General features: G+C 39.6%; 1 protein-coding gene across 1 annotated transcript in view; it reads right to left on the bottom strand.

The window, feature by feature from the left end:
* LOC126974810 (uncharacterized) overlaps nt 1–16,169 on the bottom strand; it is a 74,295-nt gene that overhangs the window by 27,732 nt on the left and 30,394 nt on the right. The window contains exons 13-26 of the mRNA XM_050822492.1: nt 14,579–14,706; nt 13,839–13,982; nt 12,588–12,723; nt 11,549–11,644; nt 10,296–10,406; nt 8,989–9,078; nt 7,682–7,853; nt 6,111–6,274; nt 4,490–4,703; nt 3,470–3,640; nt 2,704–2,891; nt 2,111–2,215; nt 1,762–1,876; nt 1,245–1,408 (exon numbers count right to left, since the gene is read on the bottom strand). Coding sequence (XP_050678449.1) covers nt 1,245–1,408; nt 1,762–1,876; nt 2,111–2,215; nt 2,704–2,891; nt 3,470–3,640; nt 4,490–4,703; nt 6,111–6,274; nt 7,682–7,853; nt 8,989–9,078; nt 10,296–10,406; nt 11,549–11,644; nt 12,588–12,723; nt 13,839–13,982; nt 14,579–14,706 — 1,998 coding nt within the window. The remainder of the gene's footprint in view (nt 1–1,244; nt 1,409–1,761; nt 1,877–2,110; nt 2,216–2,703; nt 2,892–3,469; nt 3,641–4,489; nt 4,704–6,110; nt 6,275–7,681; nt 7,854–8,988; nt 9,079–10,295; nt 10,407–11,548; nt 11,645–12,587; nt 12,724–13,838; nt 13,983–14,578; nt 14,707–16,169) is intronic.

The raw sequence follows: 16,169 nt of genomic DNA, 5'->3' as shown, positions 1-16,169 counted from the left end.
CATCATCCATATGTTATCCTTCATTATTCTGGCATTGCTACAATCTAGAGCGGAAATTTTCGATAACAGTTTTACATGTTTCTGTTGAGATGTTTGGGATTTCTGTGCGAATATGATCCTTTAATTCGTCAGTTACTGGGTTGGTATCGTAAACTTTAGCCTTAAGATATCCCCAAAGAAAAAAATCCATTGGTGATAGATCCGGGTTACGAGGCGGCCAGTTAATGTCCCCACTTTTCGATATCACTTTTGGGCCAAAAATGTCTCGAGCTGCCCTTAACGAGATGCTGAAACCATGAGCGTTGATTAAAACCAATAACATCCTGCAGCGCGGGAGTGAAAAAGTTTTGTAACATGGTAATATACCGCTCGGAATTCACTGTAACCGCACGTCCTCTTGAGTCTTCAAAAAATTATGGACCAATAATGCATCTTGCTGATAAAGCAGCCCATACTGTGACTTTGGGTGAATGCAGGGGTTTTTGATGCTTTAATTTCGGATTAGTGTCACTCCAATAACCACAATTTTGTCTATTAACATGCCCATTTAGGTGGAAGTGTGCCTCGTCTGAGAAAAAAATGTTTGTAAAACTGGTGAATCGCTCTACCATTTCGTTCGCAAACTGCAACCTAGTGGCATGGTTCTGAGGCCTTAATTCCTGCACCATTTGGATTTTATAGGTATGTAGACTTAAATCTTTCTTGAGAATGTGGTTTAATGATGTTCTTGGCACGTTAAGGACAGCAGACCGCTTTCGAGTTGAAAGTCCAGGTTGGTCACGAACAGACGATTTTACTCGCTCCACGTTTTCGGGGTTCTAGGTTCCCTCGATGTTCTAGGCCGGCCAGATCTTCCCCGTCTTCTCAAACTTAAGCACCTATTTTTTAATTAACATGGATGGAGCTTGATTTTTGTGTCGTATCTTGTAATGATTGCATAACTTTCGTTGAGCCAAGGTCGCAGAATCATTGTTTCGATAGTACTCGCGTACACAAAACGCACGTTGAATACCGCTGAACGACGCCATGGTACTATATTCCCATTGGCCGTTCTTGCAATGCGTAACCCCTCCACCCCCCGCCGCCGCCGCTGCTAGACGCGGCAACCGATTCAAATATTAACGGACTTTTGGTCCACCCTGTATATATCGTAGCTCCTTTACGAACTTTAGTAGCTTCATGCCCATCAATTTATTTTACACTAAACCAATGGACTCCTCAAAAAATTTCCAGTATAAACTTACCCCAGCTGGTTCATCCGGAAGTCTCAGCGGTAACTTGATGGGATCCTCCAGCTCGATAGAGAACGTGTTCGCTCCCATCTCGAACTTCTCCGTGAGGTCCTCGGGCAAGATCTCTTTCTTGCCCGTCTTCTTTTTTATGTTCAGGTAGTAATCCACGCCAGCATCTATATGATATGTTAGATTTTTTAAATGTTATTTTTTTATTTTATGGAAAAGAGGGACATACAAGCGTATGAGTCACCTGGTGTGATCACCGCCGCCAACATTCTCCTGCAACACCAGAGGAATCACGGGAGCGTTTCCGGCATTTAAGGAAGGTGTACGCGCTTGTTTTGAAGGTACCCATGTCCCGGAAATACCGCAAAAGGAAGCTTAATCCATAGAACGTGTAAGAAGATTCCTTGAAAACCACACTGTGGAGGTAGGCCCATACATCCAGATGGGATGATATCCTAACTTGTACGGTAGAACAACGTTTGTGATTTAGCCATGATTATATCATGCTTCAAAAACTCACCGAGAAAGTTGTACATATGATCCTGATGCATAAATGGTGGAGGCACAGAATCCGACGCCGCTGCAAAGGCTGCTGCAGCAGGCAGAGCGATGGTGCGACCGGCCATGTCTTCATCCTACGTCATTAATTATGAAACAAGTGAAAAGTGGAGCCATATTCAGCCAATTTTTGCTCACGAGCGTAATTGTAGTACCGCTCAGAATTTTTGGGTTTTTCAAGAATCCTGAACGGCACTGCATTGTATTACCATCACCTGCAGGGCGTATCAATTGCCATCAGCTGAACGCCCTGCTCGTCTCGTCCCTTATTGTCGTAAAAAAAGTACTACTTATAAAGAAAACCCACTCACCCCAATGCCAGCTTTGTCGGCAAGTTTCCCGATGGCAGTGTTCTCGCCGCGCGGTCCCATCAAAATGGCCGCCGTGCCCTTCGATATCCACTCGAATTGCTTGTTCTGTCAAAGACAAATAAATTAACAGTCCAATTTGGCTTAATTTCAAATTATCGTCTATTAGCAAGCAGGTCTGATGGTCCCGCTTATGTCTCAAAAAGCTCGATCTAATTTGACGATATTAAAGGTACATTTATTTCTAGAACTTCATTAAGGCTGGGATCTATAGAGCATACTTAAAACTTAGCTCAGTGTGATAAACTACTTTTGCATTGGGCTGTCTTAGCTTAAGCTCAGTATGATTTGAGCTGTCAAATTTCTATACATACGATATCAAAGATTATGCTAAGCTTACACTCAACCAAGTTTTACATAAGTAAAGTCTGAGCAAAGTCTAAGTACGCTCTATATATTATTTCAGCCTAAGACCAGGAAAAAGTAATTAACTCCATGAACTTGTTAACAAAATAAGTGATGTCGCGTCTTGTTTAATAAAAACACATGATAGAACATAATAAATATTTCATGAAGAAAGTAAAGTAAGTACATACATCAGGTTTCATCTCGGGGGCTCCAAGTTCAGGGTGCAGCCTGCTAGTGGTGACCAGAACCGGGGATATGTTGAAACTGTCGTCTTTGCCGGGCGGTAGGTTGCCCATTATTAGATTGGCCAGGTCAGCAGTGCTGCCCTTGAGGCGGACCAGGCAAGCGGTTGCCCGGGGCTCGTCAGATGGAAAACCTGATGACAAAATATAGTGCAATAGGTTATGTCCAGATAATCCACTTGTTTTTGTGTCACATCACACACAAGCAATAGTCTCCTTTGCACAGGATGCCGGCTAGATCATGGGTACCACAACGGTGCCATTTTCTGCCGTGAAGCAGTAATGTGTAAGCATTATTGTGTTTCTGTCTGAAGTCGTTGCTTGTGAAATGACTGGGCAAATGAGACTTAACATCTAATGTCTCGCAGTAAATAGTGAAACTAACATGTAAAGAACACAAGAACATATGTCTACCCCTTAATAGCGACAATAAGAAGAGTGTTAATGCTAATACTCTTTCTTAGTTTTATTCCACTTCAGGTAAGTCCAGAATGAAAACATAAAATATAAATATGAAAAAATAAGGTTTTTTATTAAAAAAAAATATGGACACTCGACACGACTTTATAAGGTCAGGGGCGCTCATATGAATCATCTGATGTTTCAAGAGAGTATGTACTGCAGTAATCCAGGTACCAGGTGAATCGTATTATGCTCGTTCGTTCCCCCCCTTTTCACAAAAAAACTTCGACAATAATTAGTCCCCACTTACCACTTTCGTCGCATCCGTGAGGATCGAAGAAGTAGAAGCTCTCGTCGTGTTTCCAGATGGCGGTGGAAGCACCGCGAGCAGTAACCACCGCATGTTTGTACTCCTTGAAGAGTTGCCTCAGTGAATCTTTGAGAGACAGCACTCCACTGCCTGGCTCAGGGTTCAGTTGACCTGGATTAACAAGTATTGGGGTTGAGCAGGTTAACTGTAAAGTAGATCCTGATAATGGATCCACAACCCGAGAGTTTGACAAACATACCAAGATTTTCGGATTATGCAGCATGCAGATTGGCTTATTTGGTAGAGCTCTGGGAAGTAATTTGTACAAAAGCGATTGTTTACGATATGTTGTGATTATAATCTGACCAATCGCGATACGTAGTGATAATTACTTGAGCAATGAGCATTCAGTATCCGGAAACCCGATCACTTCTGTCACTGAATTGTTTACATTGCAATTTAACAGCTGGCAGAAGTCTACTGGTTTATAAGATCGATGACTGGTATCTACACCCTACCTACCGGAACAAGTGCGTGTATAGCCACGGCAGAACAACAGCTTCCCCGGGGCATAAAAAGAAAAGGGAAGTCGGAAGGGCCAGGCCTAAGGATGTTGTAAAAAGCATTTACCAATGGGAGGATCGTTTGCACAGGATGCCGGCTAGATTACGGGTACCACAACGGCGCGTTTTTCCGCCGTGAAGTAGTAATATGTAAGCATTATTGTGTTTCGGTCTAAAGGCCGCCGTAGCTAATGAAATTACTGGGCAAAATATGAGAGTTAACATCTTATGTCTCAAGGTGACGAGGGCAAGTGTAGAGGTTCTTCAGAAGCTCAGAGTTTTTGGGTTTTTCAAGAATCCTGAGTTGGCACTGCATTGTATTGGGTAGGTCGAATCATTTAACATGAGCTGAACGTCTTGCTCGTCTGGTCCCTTGTTGTCATAAAAAAATGTGTAGCAGCTTTTCCTCGAAAAACACGGCAAATACAGTTAAGTCTTCCACAGTTAGGCTACTCACCACTCAACACGCTGTCCATAACCTCAGTCTCAATGCAATCGTACTCCGATATCCGAAACCTGGTGAGCACGTCAGCGGCTGCAAGAGTTCCACTGGGCCCCGACTCCTCCTCTTCAATCTCCTCCTCATTATTCTTGACCGCTTCGAGGCTGATGCCCATCTTCTCCAGGTGCTCCATGGTGTTTTGGTACAGGATATCCCCACGCACTAAAGTCTGATTCAGAAAGTTACAATAACATTAAGCCCGGCAAGAATAGCGGTTCGTATTACAAGTTTTAGACGTTGTTATTAATATCGGTTCGTCATTATCACCAAAATTGCATTGCTTGCGTTGGCGTCGGGTACCGGGTCGTCTCATTCCCTCAAATATGTGCGACGGTAACGCTCTAATGGCTGGTCTATGAACTCGTGAACTAGTGCAGCTTATGGTTCCAGGTCGACGATAAGTAGTTGGTTTCGTTAATAATTCATCGTATTTATTTTTTGCGATTTCCAACTGTTACAGTAATCCCGACTATCCTAACACAAACACACTAAACACACAAAATACACCATAATTTATATTTATACAGTTATTGTTTAGATTTTTTTTAAATATTATATATAAATACGCTAGGCAGCTATGGTAAAATATATTATCCTACTCGTTGACTTAACGTTCTCCATTCGTCGGTATGTTTTTATTGTTTGTTAACTCAGAACTTTCGACTGGGTGAAACAATTTTTATAATCATTTTATTATTTGAAAGCTGGTGCTTCCCGTGTAGTCCGTGTAGCATTGCAGTATAGCCGAAGAGCATTATTTTTTTTAAATATGCTATCCGGATATTGGAGTCGAATATATTGATCAATCGAACTACTTAACGATTTATAGTAAGGGTGCGGCGATCTGTGGCAGAATTTCTGTCTATAATCAAACTGCAATGCGCTTACGGTCATTTCTGCATTCCAATATTTAGTAGATCTATAAATATTTACACAAATTATTAATTATTACTACTAGTGTACCTACTTCAGGTTCAGTGAGTATCAAAAAATGAAAAAAGAAATAACAATTTTTATACAATCTAATTAATCTAACAAATTAATATAATTCTAGTTACAATTATTGTTATTTTTGGAGGCAGTGTTGAATCCCTTTATAGAATATATTGTAACTAAAATCATTTGTAAAACGATGAAGCTGTAAATGTTGATCTAAAGAGTGACAATGACTTTCTTGCCACTTCTTGTCATGAAAACTCCACCTTTTTCGAAATGGTGGTAAATGTAAAAAGAAAAGAAAACTTTTGACATTAATAAGTTCAGTGGCATTTCCATGACCTACAGGACATACGGCTGTTCCCAATAGTCAGTCTATCTCTTACATGAGATAAAAATCGTATCTATCGTTGATTTTTCTGTCCCAATAAACTTATCGACGGTAATTCACCTTATCCGTGCACGCTGTCTGTCAATGAGACGACGTATAGCTTACCAGCGATATAAAGTTTGTATGGAAATTGCAATTCAAGCGTCCCAATATAAGGCGATATTTTTGACAGCTAATTACTGACAGTAGAAGGAAGAAATTTATGGATTTAGATTTAATTTGACACAGATAAAATACTTCTTCCCCCACCTCATCTACGTCATCGTTTGTCCACCCGCTGGGGTCCACCACGTGAGCCATCGCGATGGCAGCTATCGACGCCGGCGTGGCTTGCTTGCCCCGATGCTCCTCCGGGAACCGTTCATCTCCCTCGTGGAAGCTACCACGGATCAGCCACTTATTAGGTGCGATAGCTAGAGAAACAATGAAGCCAATAAAAGACGCGTTCCATTTCCCAAATCTGCTGAAGATAGGTTGCTTAAAATTTTGTTGAACGGATCAGGGAAGCAAAATCCAGTTTACAACTACACGTACCCGCTAGTCAATCCCAATAAGACAACACTTTGAACTTTTGTTTAAGCTTAAGCTGAGTATAATTCAGCTGTCAAATAACTATAAAAAAGGAAATCAAAGATTTTGTTAAGCTTACACTCAGCTTAGTTTTGAGTGAATTAAGTCTAAATATGCCTTATAGATCTCAGCCAGAGCAAAGAATATATAATAGTAGAAGTATGAAAGACTCGCTCCGCAAAATTTAATAAAGAAATATTGACTCTTGCAGTCATAGAATAAGGTTAAGATCGCACAGCGCGACTAAACTACAATTTTTATTCACCTATAAGTTGCCTCTCTTTCTATTCTATCACGTGACTCTTACCTCTTCTGACGACATTAGGGTTGACTTCTTTAAGTAAAACTGTACCTACTAGTACAAGGTCATCATATAAAAATAGCTCAGTTTTTTTATAATATAAACTAGTTGACCCGGCAAAGTTGTTTTGCCATATAAAGTATAATTCACGCGATAGTTTTATAAGTAATAAAATATTGCCTATATTATAGCCTGTACATCATTTTGTTCTATTGTCAATAGTTTTTGCAGCGCACGCCAAAATAGGTTTTCGATTTTTTTTAAATAGCAATTTTATTACGGATCCCTAATTTTGAAAAAAAACATAGCCTATAGCCTTCCTCGATAAATGGACTACCCAATACTGAAAGAATCATTCAAATCGGACCAGTAGTACCAGAGATTAGCGCGTTCAAACAAACAAACAAACACTGCAGCTTTATATATTAGCATAGATAAGTATGTAGTCGTAATTTTAAATCAATATTCTTTCGTTGTCAAACCTCCATTAGTTGCAGATAGTAATGTATGCGTTGGAAGACCACAACATAGTCAAACCTACTTAGTATATAGCAAATAAATTTGTAGCCATCATGAAGGGTAATTTTATTAAAATAATAATCAAATTATATAAGATTGTTTCAGCGTCTCAGGAAGCTGAAAAACAATTTTAATTTGAATCGCAATTACCTTTAATATGCCGAGTGAGAACATCTCTAACGGAGACACAGTCAGATAGAATTGTTACTGTAACCGAAGCTCCTTACCCCCTTATTCATAATAGTCTGCTAACTTAAAGCATTGCTAATTCGCACTCGGTCTTCTTCTATTGACCTAAGTCAGAATGAAAAAAAACACTCCTTAGCGGCTGTTGAAAGTTAGCGGACCATTATGAATAAGGGGGTTAGTATTTTGAATATTGATCACGCATTGTAGGGCTGTCAGATCTAAGTTTATGATGTGTACTCACGTTTTAGTTTGTTGACTGGTTCGGGCATGTCGGGTCTCTCGATGACGTAGACATCGGCAATGCTGAACGGCTTTCGTTTTAGATCTCCAACGCTGTCCAGGAAGTGCTCGCAGAGTCGGGACACTTTCGTGAAGTAGAGGATGCAAGCCTTGCCCCCGTCTTGTAGGCCAACCTATAAATATCCAAATGGGGATACTGCCGTTTATTTAATTTAATCTCTATTTTTTTTTCATGGACAAGGACAAACGACCGTACGAGTCACCTGGTGTTAACTGATGAAAGCTGCCCACATTCTCTTGCAACACCAGAGGAATCACATGAGCGTTGCCGGCCTTAAACGCGCGTGAAGGTTTGCGCGCTTTATTTGAAGGTACCCATGTCGTGTAGTCTCGAAAATACTTTGTAGTATTATTCCACAGCTTTGTAGTAGAAATATCCTTGAAACCCGCTCTTTGGAGGACCGCCACACGTCCAGATGATATCGGTGGTGGAATTCGGCGGCAGGAAACAGGTTAAGCAGCTCTATTTATGATGACAGAAATGTATTTGGCCAGTCAAAATAAGAGTTGGGAACTAACTTTTGATCGGCAAACATTCCTCTATTGGTAAGTAAGTAATGTCATACAAATTGCTCTCAATTATTTGTGTTTGGAAATTAAAATATATGAGCTCCATTGAGTGACCACGATTACTAAAAAAAAACGTAAATAATCAGCGGTTAAGCAAATTATTTAAACCAGACATGTTATGATCAAGCATTGTTGGTTACATTTTGGGCAATTTGATTTACATTATATGTAAAGCATTGATTGCAACATGAATATAAATTTTGCAAGCAAAATCTTTTGCGTATTTTTGTTGAGAATCAATTTAAAAACGACAGTCAGCAAACTATTCAACGAATTGCTTTTCTCTATATTATTAATATTTAGATCAGTAATATTTCATTCACAACTCTTCCGGCCTCATGGTGCAAATAACAAGTGTTCTTCTGTTTGTTTACGTTCGCATTTTCATCAGCCGTAAGGACGTCAAGATGGTACAAAGATGTTGACGACCTTCCATCTGGGAGGAAGAAGGAGGGAAGTAGGAAGAGATAAGAGAAATAGCTAGAATCAATCAGAGAAGGGGGGCCGGGGAAAAAATATGTAGCAAACAGTAGGTGGAGCTTTGGGTGTCTTGAAACTAACTGATATTATACCTGAAAACTGGAGCATATTAAGAAAATTTGAGTGTGGGATTTGGTATAATTAAAAATTATGGAGAAAAATGTGTAAAAGTTTAATAATATTTTCAAACAAACGAACCTTATATCCATATCTGTCTGCCGGCCAAGGATGGTACAAGTAATATTTACCACCCTCGTTCCAAACCGCCGCCTCAAGCTCTCCGGGAATCTGTAAGTAAATAAAATGAAAATTAAAGTGATTATCCCTTCAGGCGAAAGACTTCCATTCATGGACAAAGATCTCCATGACGATCATTCCTGCTCTGCCCTTATCCAACCTATTCCGGCAATCTTTACCAGATCATCGGTCCATCTTGTGGGGGGCCTACCAATACTGCATGCATCTTACGTACGTGGTCGCCATTCGAGGAATTTACTGCCCGAACTGACATCTGTCCTTCGATTTATGTACCGCGCCCACTGCCACTTTACGTTCAAAATCATCCTGGCTATGTCAGTGATTTTGGTTCTCATACGGATATCCTCATATCTGATTCGATCTCGTGAGGAAAATCCGTGCAAAGCCCTCTGGTTTAATGGTTACAACTTCTAGATCTAGCACATGCTAGAATTATGCTTGGAATAGAAGAAAAAGTATTTGAGATAGCAGTTTGCCTTCAGATATACCAGTGTTGGCACGATACGATCTATGAATTCTAGCTTAAAGCTGGTGATCTGCTTGCAAAAAGTCTCGATAAGCCCCTAATATACAAGTTTTGAGAGTTAAGTACATATATTCGATCAAAGGCCTTCGCTAAGTCCGGGTAGTCAAATCTATCAATTACGTACTGTACTTATTACCATTAACTTTCGATCAACTATATAGGAACACAGGAAGCGAATGTGATAATAATTTGATTATTTTTCTGTTCGGAGGCAAAGGTTACTGCATTCGTGGAAAACGAAATGCCTGCAGGCACTGCGTGTGAAAAAATTCTGGATCGAAGGGAAAACAAGTAGTGTGGTGTGATGGAGAGGTGCCAAGGACCGTGTTTGTCTCACCCTCACCAGAAAAAATAGTACAGAGATATGGTACTCGATAATTAATTGTAGATTTATGAAATATTGCGTATTTCATAAATCTACAATTAATGTTGCGAAAAGTTATTCTCAAACAAGTTTTCGAGTCGAGTTTCGTTTTATTTTACCACTGTAGTTGACATTATCGTGACGTCATCAAAAGGCTCAACGAAAGGCGAGTGCTGGTTTTTAATCGAGTAAACACGCTGAGTTGTGTTTGTTTTTTATTCATGTTACTATTTTGATCTATTCCATTACCATCAAATATAACAATTTCTCTTTCCTTCTTATTTCTTCATTTGACTCCTATTCTGTAATTTATTGCTCAAATTATTCCCTTTGTCTGATTTAATTGTTCTCACTGACCTGCAGCACGCCGGTATCGCTTTCCTTGAAAAATGTGTCCAGGCCTCGACAGAGATCCAAGACCTTGGGATCTGACGAGATCATCTTGCCCCATACTGCTATACCACGCTCCTAAAACAGATATGATACATGATTTTAAAAACGCATGCAACGCAGAGCTGCTTGAATTGTTGGGGGTCCAGTGCTCTATGGACGGCTAGATCACCTGGATTTGTGCAGAGATTTCGCATCATTGTGTGTCTTCCACCGCATGTATCACGGGAGAGTTCTGAAGAGCTGTTTGACCTGATTGCCGCCGAATTCCACCTTCGCACGACACGCCACAAATAACGATATGATCATTCAAGGAACTTTCTTCCACGTACAACCGTGCTGTGGAAATAGCTTCCTTATGCGGTATTTCCAGGACGATATGCCATGGGTACATTGAAAAAAAAGCGCGTACATTTTTTAAAAGTCCGTACATACTTCTGTGATTCCGGTCGTGTTACGACGGTGATAACGTTACTGCAAAAGACCCGTACGTTCTTTTGTCCGTGTCTTCTATAAAAAAAGATATGTACATTTGTGAATGTTATTGGGGATTTTGTTATTGAAGATTTTGGCTGGTGAGACTAAGTCTAGGGCATATCCAACCGACTCATTAAATAGGCATTGGGTTTGAGATGTCTTGAAACTTTGATATGCTGTTTTTAAGGATCTTATAACATCCTCAGCCTCATATAGCTGGGATTTTAGTTTCACTACCAGATCTAAACTTTCCTAATATAAAAGATAAGTATGTAGCATAAAGAGCGTTGGTGGTCGGCTAGGCTTGTTGCCTCGTATCCAACGGGTGAGTGCTCGATCCCCACAAAAATACTCCAATCGCTACCCAAATTCACAATTGAGTCAAATCTTCATCAAACTCACACACACAGAGTATTCATAGCTAGCTGCACCAAGCAAGCGTTGCAATGCCATGAACGAAATAAAATTCATTTAAATATTGATTTTTCTGACCGAACGGTCATGGGCCTCAGCGGAACAAGGTGCATACAAACAATAATCAATAATTTTCTCGTTAATATTACTAATAGAGCGTAGATTTTTTAAAAGCTTATGGTTGTAGATAAGTTGGAAGAAAGGGGAATTTATACCTACATAATAAATTAGTCGAGGTAAAGATAATAAAATGATATAGATAATAGTATAGTAATAATAGATAAGAAAAAAGAGATAAAGTACTCAAAATTCTTTTATATTGCATTTACCTTGTGTGTAAATTCTGTATCGCGTATCCTAAAACTTTCCTTTAGTTCTCCGAGCACCAGCCTCCTGATTGGACCGCCTCTCTCCAGGAGTGACTCCTGCAATACACAATCTAATTATTTTTCTCCATTCAACTAGTCTGACAAATAAATATTGTTGCAACTTCTAATTTTATTTATTCTTATCAAATTTGGAATGCTTTTATCATTTCTTTAATTCATTTCACATATTTTTTAGAGTTGAATTTTTCATGGAATGGGTTGTTTAAGAAAACAGAATCGCACTGATTGCCTTGCACAAAGCGGATGTGGAGCCGTCCGCGACGATTCTTAAGAAACTTCAAAAGGCGCACGTGATGTGGAGTGGTGAGGCAACCGCCCATGGACATCCGCAACAACAGTCCAGTCAAGAGATGCGTTGCCGGCCTTTAAGTTGGGAGTATGCACTAAGTTTGCAGGTCGGTTCTGAAAAACTGCAGCTGGTAATTGGTTCCACCAAGTGGCTGTGTGTCCTTGCGATTCTAGCAGCACGCGGCTACCCTGATCTTTTATGGTCATGAACATAGGATGTGTTGGAATATCTTTCGATAGATTGCTGCCCAGAACCAGCTTCTTCCATAGAGTGGCTCATAAAATTGACGATTAAGTCATGCACAATCGGCTTGATTCTTTGGCGTTGCGTAGAGATGTGGGTTCTCTCTGCATCTTCTATATATATTCTGTATATATCACTAGGATTGCTCAGAGTAGTTATTCGGGTTGAAACCAGCAGTTGCACTCCACTCCACTTGCACACACCACGTCAAAATGCGAAATTTTCATGCGCATCAAGTTGATGTCTGACATTCCACAACCGCGCATTTCGGCAATATTGCAACCATATACCGATGCAATTTAGGGACTTTCAAGTCTAGAGCATCTCTAAATATATGTATTCTTGACGCGCCCTTGCTCTTTTGCTCCCTCGTGGAATTTTTCAACCAACGGGCTCGTTGCATTTTACAACAAAATGGATCATTCAACTTAACTACGGTAAGCTTACCCTAAAGAAATTGTAACCGATATCGAGCGTCTCATCAGCAATGTCCTCATTCCAGGCTCGAGCTCGAAGTCTTCGTAGCATCCCCAGCGCGGCCACGCAGCACGCGATGGCCGTGAACGTCTTGAAAGTCTGGTACCTATCGACCAAGATGATAATTTTATTATAAGGATTATATTAAAATAATGGCGAAAATTGGAAGTGGCAGTGGGCAGGGCACATAGTTAGGCGGACAGATGGCCAATTACAACCACGTGGTCGTACGGTACGTACCGGAAGACGCAGTGTTGGTAGGCCGCCCAAAAGGACAGACCGGTGATCTGGTCAAGATCGCTGGAATACGTTGGATGAGGGTAACGCAGGATCATCATAAAGATCTTTGGAGGAGGCCTTTGTCCAGCATGAAGTCTTTCAGCTCACATGGTGAAATTAAAATAGGAATTCAATTATTTCTATTCCACGATGGTTAATTGTCTCATTTATCGATTTTAACTTTTACCACCCATTTAAAATGTGCTATCACGGTGCCGCTCAGAATATATGGGTTTCTCGAGAAACCTGAACAGGCCTGCATCATATTGGGCAGGACATATTACTTTCCATCTTATTTTTTTTTTAAATATCTCTATCTCCAAGTCTTGCTCATCTCGTCACTACTTATCATAAACAAAAGACCTCGGAAGAACGGATTAAAAAAAATGACATTACAAAAAATATTAATTTCATGAAATATCCTTACAAAACAAATATGATATAGCCATTTTATTTATGACCAGTTTGGTAATGGATCGCCATAGGCTATTTAATAAATTATACTGTAAGCAACGAAATCTTATAAAACAAAGAAGCCCGCATAATTTCTTGTTGTTCTCATCAATCACCCGTTCACCCGTTGTTCTCAGGTCTTAAGCATAAATTTTCGAAATGTTCTTCTAATTCTTATTTATTTTCTAATTTTTGACGTTCTTTAAACAAAAACGTAAACTCTAATTTGCATCAAAATTTATGATTTTGAATCATCCTGCAACACTCCCGGCGCTTTTTCAGAAGGTTTCTGTATTTCTGTTTCAATTTGAGGCAACAAAAACTGTTTTGCACATATTATCTCTTCGAATATTTAAGAAACTCCAGCAACACTCCTGAGGATTCCTATAAGATATAAAAGAAAATAGACAGCGGTGATCACTTAATCATAAAATGACCTATTCCATAAATAATCTACTTTTCCAGCACAAGCCACTTCATCAAGCTCACCTGTAGCTAGCCATATGCCTGGTTCCCCTCAGTATCCACTTCTCTGCGTCCATTTGCTGGTACTGCGAGTGGTAGTTCTGGTCTGCTATTTCCACTGGGCTGTGCATTACCGTCTCAGATTTCGGCCGGGGAATCATGTCGTCTCTGGAATTTTTATACTTTCATTAAATTAGGCCTTTAGTATTATTTTCATAATAACGTTAATAAGCCATTACAAAATAACGAAAATGAACAAAACAACAATTAAATGATTATCATCATTATACATGTTTCTAATCTCTTTTCGTTTCTAACTTAATTGTGGTTTTGTTAAATATTAAATTATTGCATATAGATGAAATGCTTGGGCATCACTAAGCATAATTTAACCATTGTCAAGCTTATTATAATATAAAAGATAACTTTTTGGACATAATATGAATCGTGCACAATTATTTCTGCAGCTATAACGAACGAGAATGAGGCTTCATTTATAAGACTACACTACATAATATTTAATGATGCTCCACTGATAGACCTTAACTTTAAGCGCTGTTATTTCCTTACATAAAAGATGGCCTAGAAGTTTCTATCAGTTCTCCTCATAGCCCTTTACGAACTGATGTAGCTTCATGACACTTACCAAGTGCTGTTACAATAGGTTATGTTATTGTCACTCCCTATGGTAAATAAATATATTTTTATTTCATGCTTGGTCAATAATCGAAGAAAAACTTAAAAACAGGATTATGCGTACTTACCTGCCGTAAGCATGGCCATCAGCCTTCGCGCAGTATAGGAAGAAGTCCTCGCCACGTAGCTGCATCAGCTGCTCTTGGGTCGGGTTCGGTGGAGGCTTTTCCGGCGCAATTGGCAGTTGTGGCGCAGGCTAAATAGTCCCAATTTTTACTATAATACTCGTATAAGTGCTCGGCGTAATTTGCTTAGGTAATACAAGCACATTAACAATTTTACCACCTAACATCAGGTCAATCATGCCACGCTAAAGTTAAGTTTGGTAAAACTGCAGCCGATAATCTGAAAGAACTTTCCTTGGACAGTCTTGACTCTGAGCAGAATTTACGAGTTCCTAAGGGAAGAGCGCACCTCGCTCGCCATTTGAGGGACCACCAAGGCAATAAATGTTTTGAGAGACCTGGAGGTTAGAATGTGCCGTTTTCACCCGTGGATGCCACGGCATTGACCGAAACCAGATAGCATTTCGGCGGGAAGCGATTTTGCAGGAGTAGTCAGTCCGGCACCAAAGAGAGAGGAATAAAGAGATTCCTTGCAGTATCACATCAGCAATTGTCGCAGCCACGGCATCTGGATCATGGCAATGCACTTAACAATTTTAACACCTCGCCATCAGTCTCTGCTAGAACTAATTCAGGTGCACTTATGTACGTGACCTTCTCCTCTATCTAGTTCCTTACTTATTATACTCTAGATGCCTCACAGTTTCTCGGCATCTATCCTGTTAGTGTGCGTCCTGAGTCATTCGAGTGAACTTATGCACGGGGCCGCTCATAGCAGGTTTGAACAGCGGGCCTACCATGAACTCTTATTGCGATTCAATTGACAACATAAAATGAACTGCTTTGCTATTTCGTACCACGACGTGATTAGAGCTATCTAATTTAGGTTGACGTCAAATCAACTGATTAAATCCCAATGATGTCAATTGAATGTCAAAAATGGTATCACTTGAATCGCAAACTGATTTAGTTTGTTCATTCATTCGTACCATGAGGTAATATTGCAACCTAAACTGGATAGGTTATGTGTCAAAGCGAGTGACTCGAAAAAAGTTGGTACTTCCTTAGAGGAAAGTGAATCATCTTGTTAATAACTTTTAAAAAATAGTTAAAACATACAGAAAGGGAAAATTTTATTGATAAAAGATGAGATAAGAATACTTTATTGGACTTTTTTGTAAACAAAATACTGAAAATAAATACCGAAAATGAAAATACTGAAGACGAGGCAGTAAGGGCCCGTGCTATAGCCTGTTCGCAAGAACGAATCAAAAACAATGTACTCTGTGTTCCTGTCAAATCAAACACCAATCGAGGTGTGTTCATAACTCGTTATTTTTACGAAAACATCTAAGCAAACATTTAATTTGTAATTCAAAGAACTATATTTATGTAAATTACTATTATTTAATAAGTACAAAAAGAGCTTAATGGTTTATAATTTGACGCTATAAAGCGCAATTTTAAAATGTACTTTAAGTATTTTCTATGCATAAAAAACCGCTAAAATCATATCATTTTTCAGGTTTCGAAACGCAACGCATATGGTTCGAGTAAGATAGACAAACTTATGCAACGACTGCAGAGCGTCATC

The sequence above is a fragment of the Leptidea sinapis genome, chromosome 33, assembly GCF_905404315.1.
Source record: "Leptidea sinapis chromosome 33, ilLepSina1.1, whole genome shotgun sequence".
Taxonomy (NCBI): Eukaryota; Metazoa; Arthropoda; class Insecta; order Lepidoptera; family Pieridae; genus Leptidea; species Leptidea sinapis.
The sequence above is the reverse complement of the archived record's forward strand: the minus strand, read 5'-3'. Positions and strand labels throughout refer to the sequence as shown.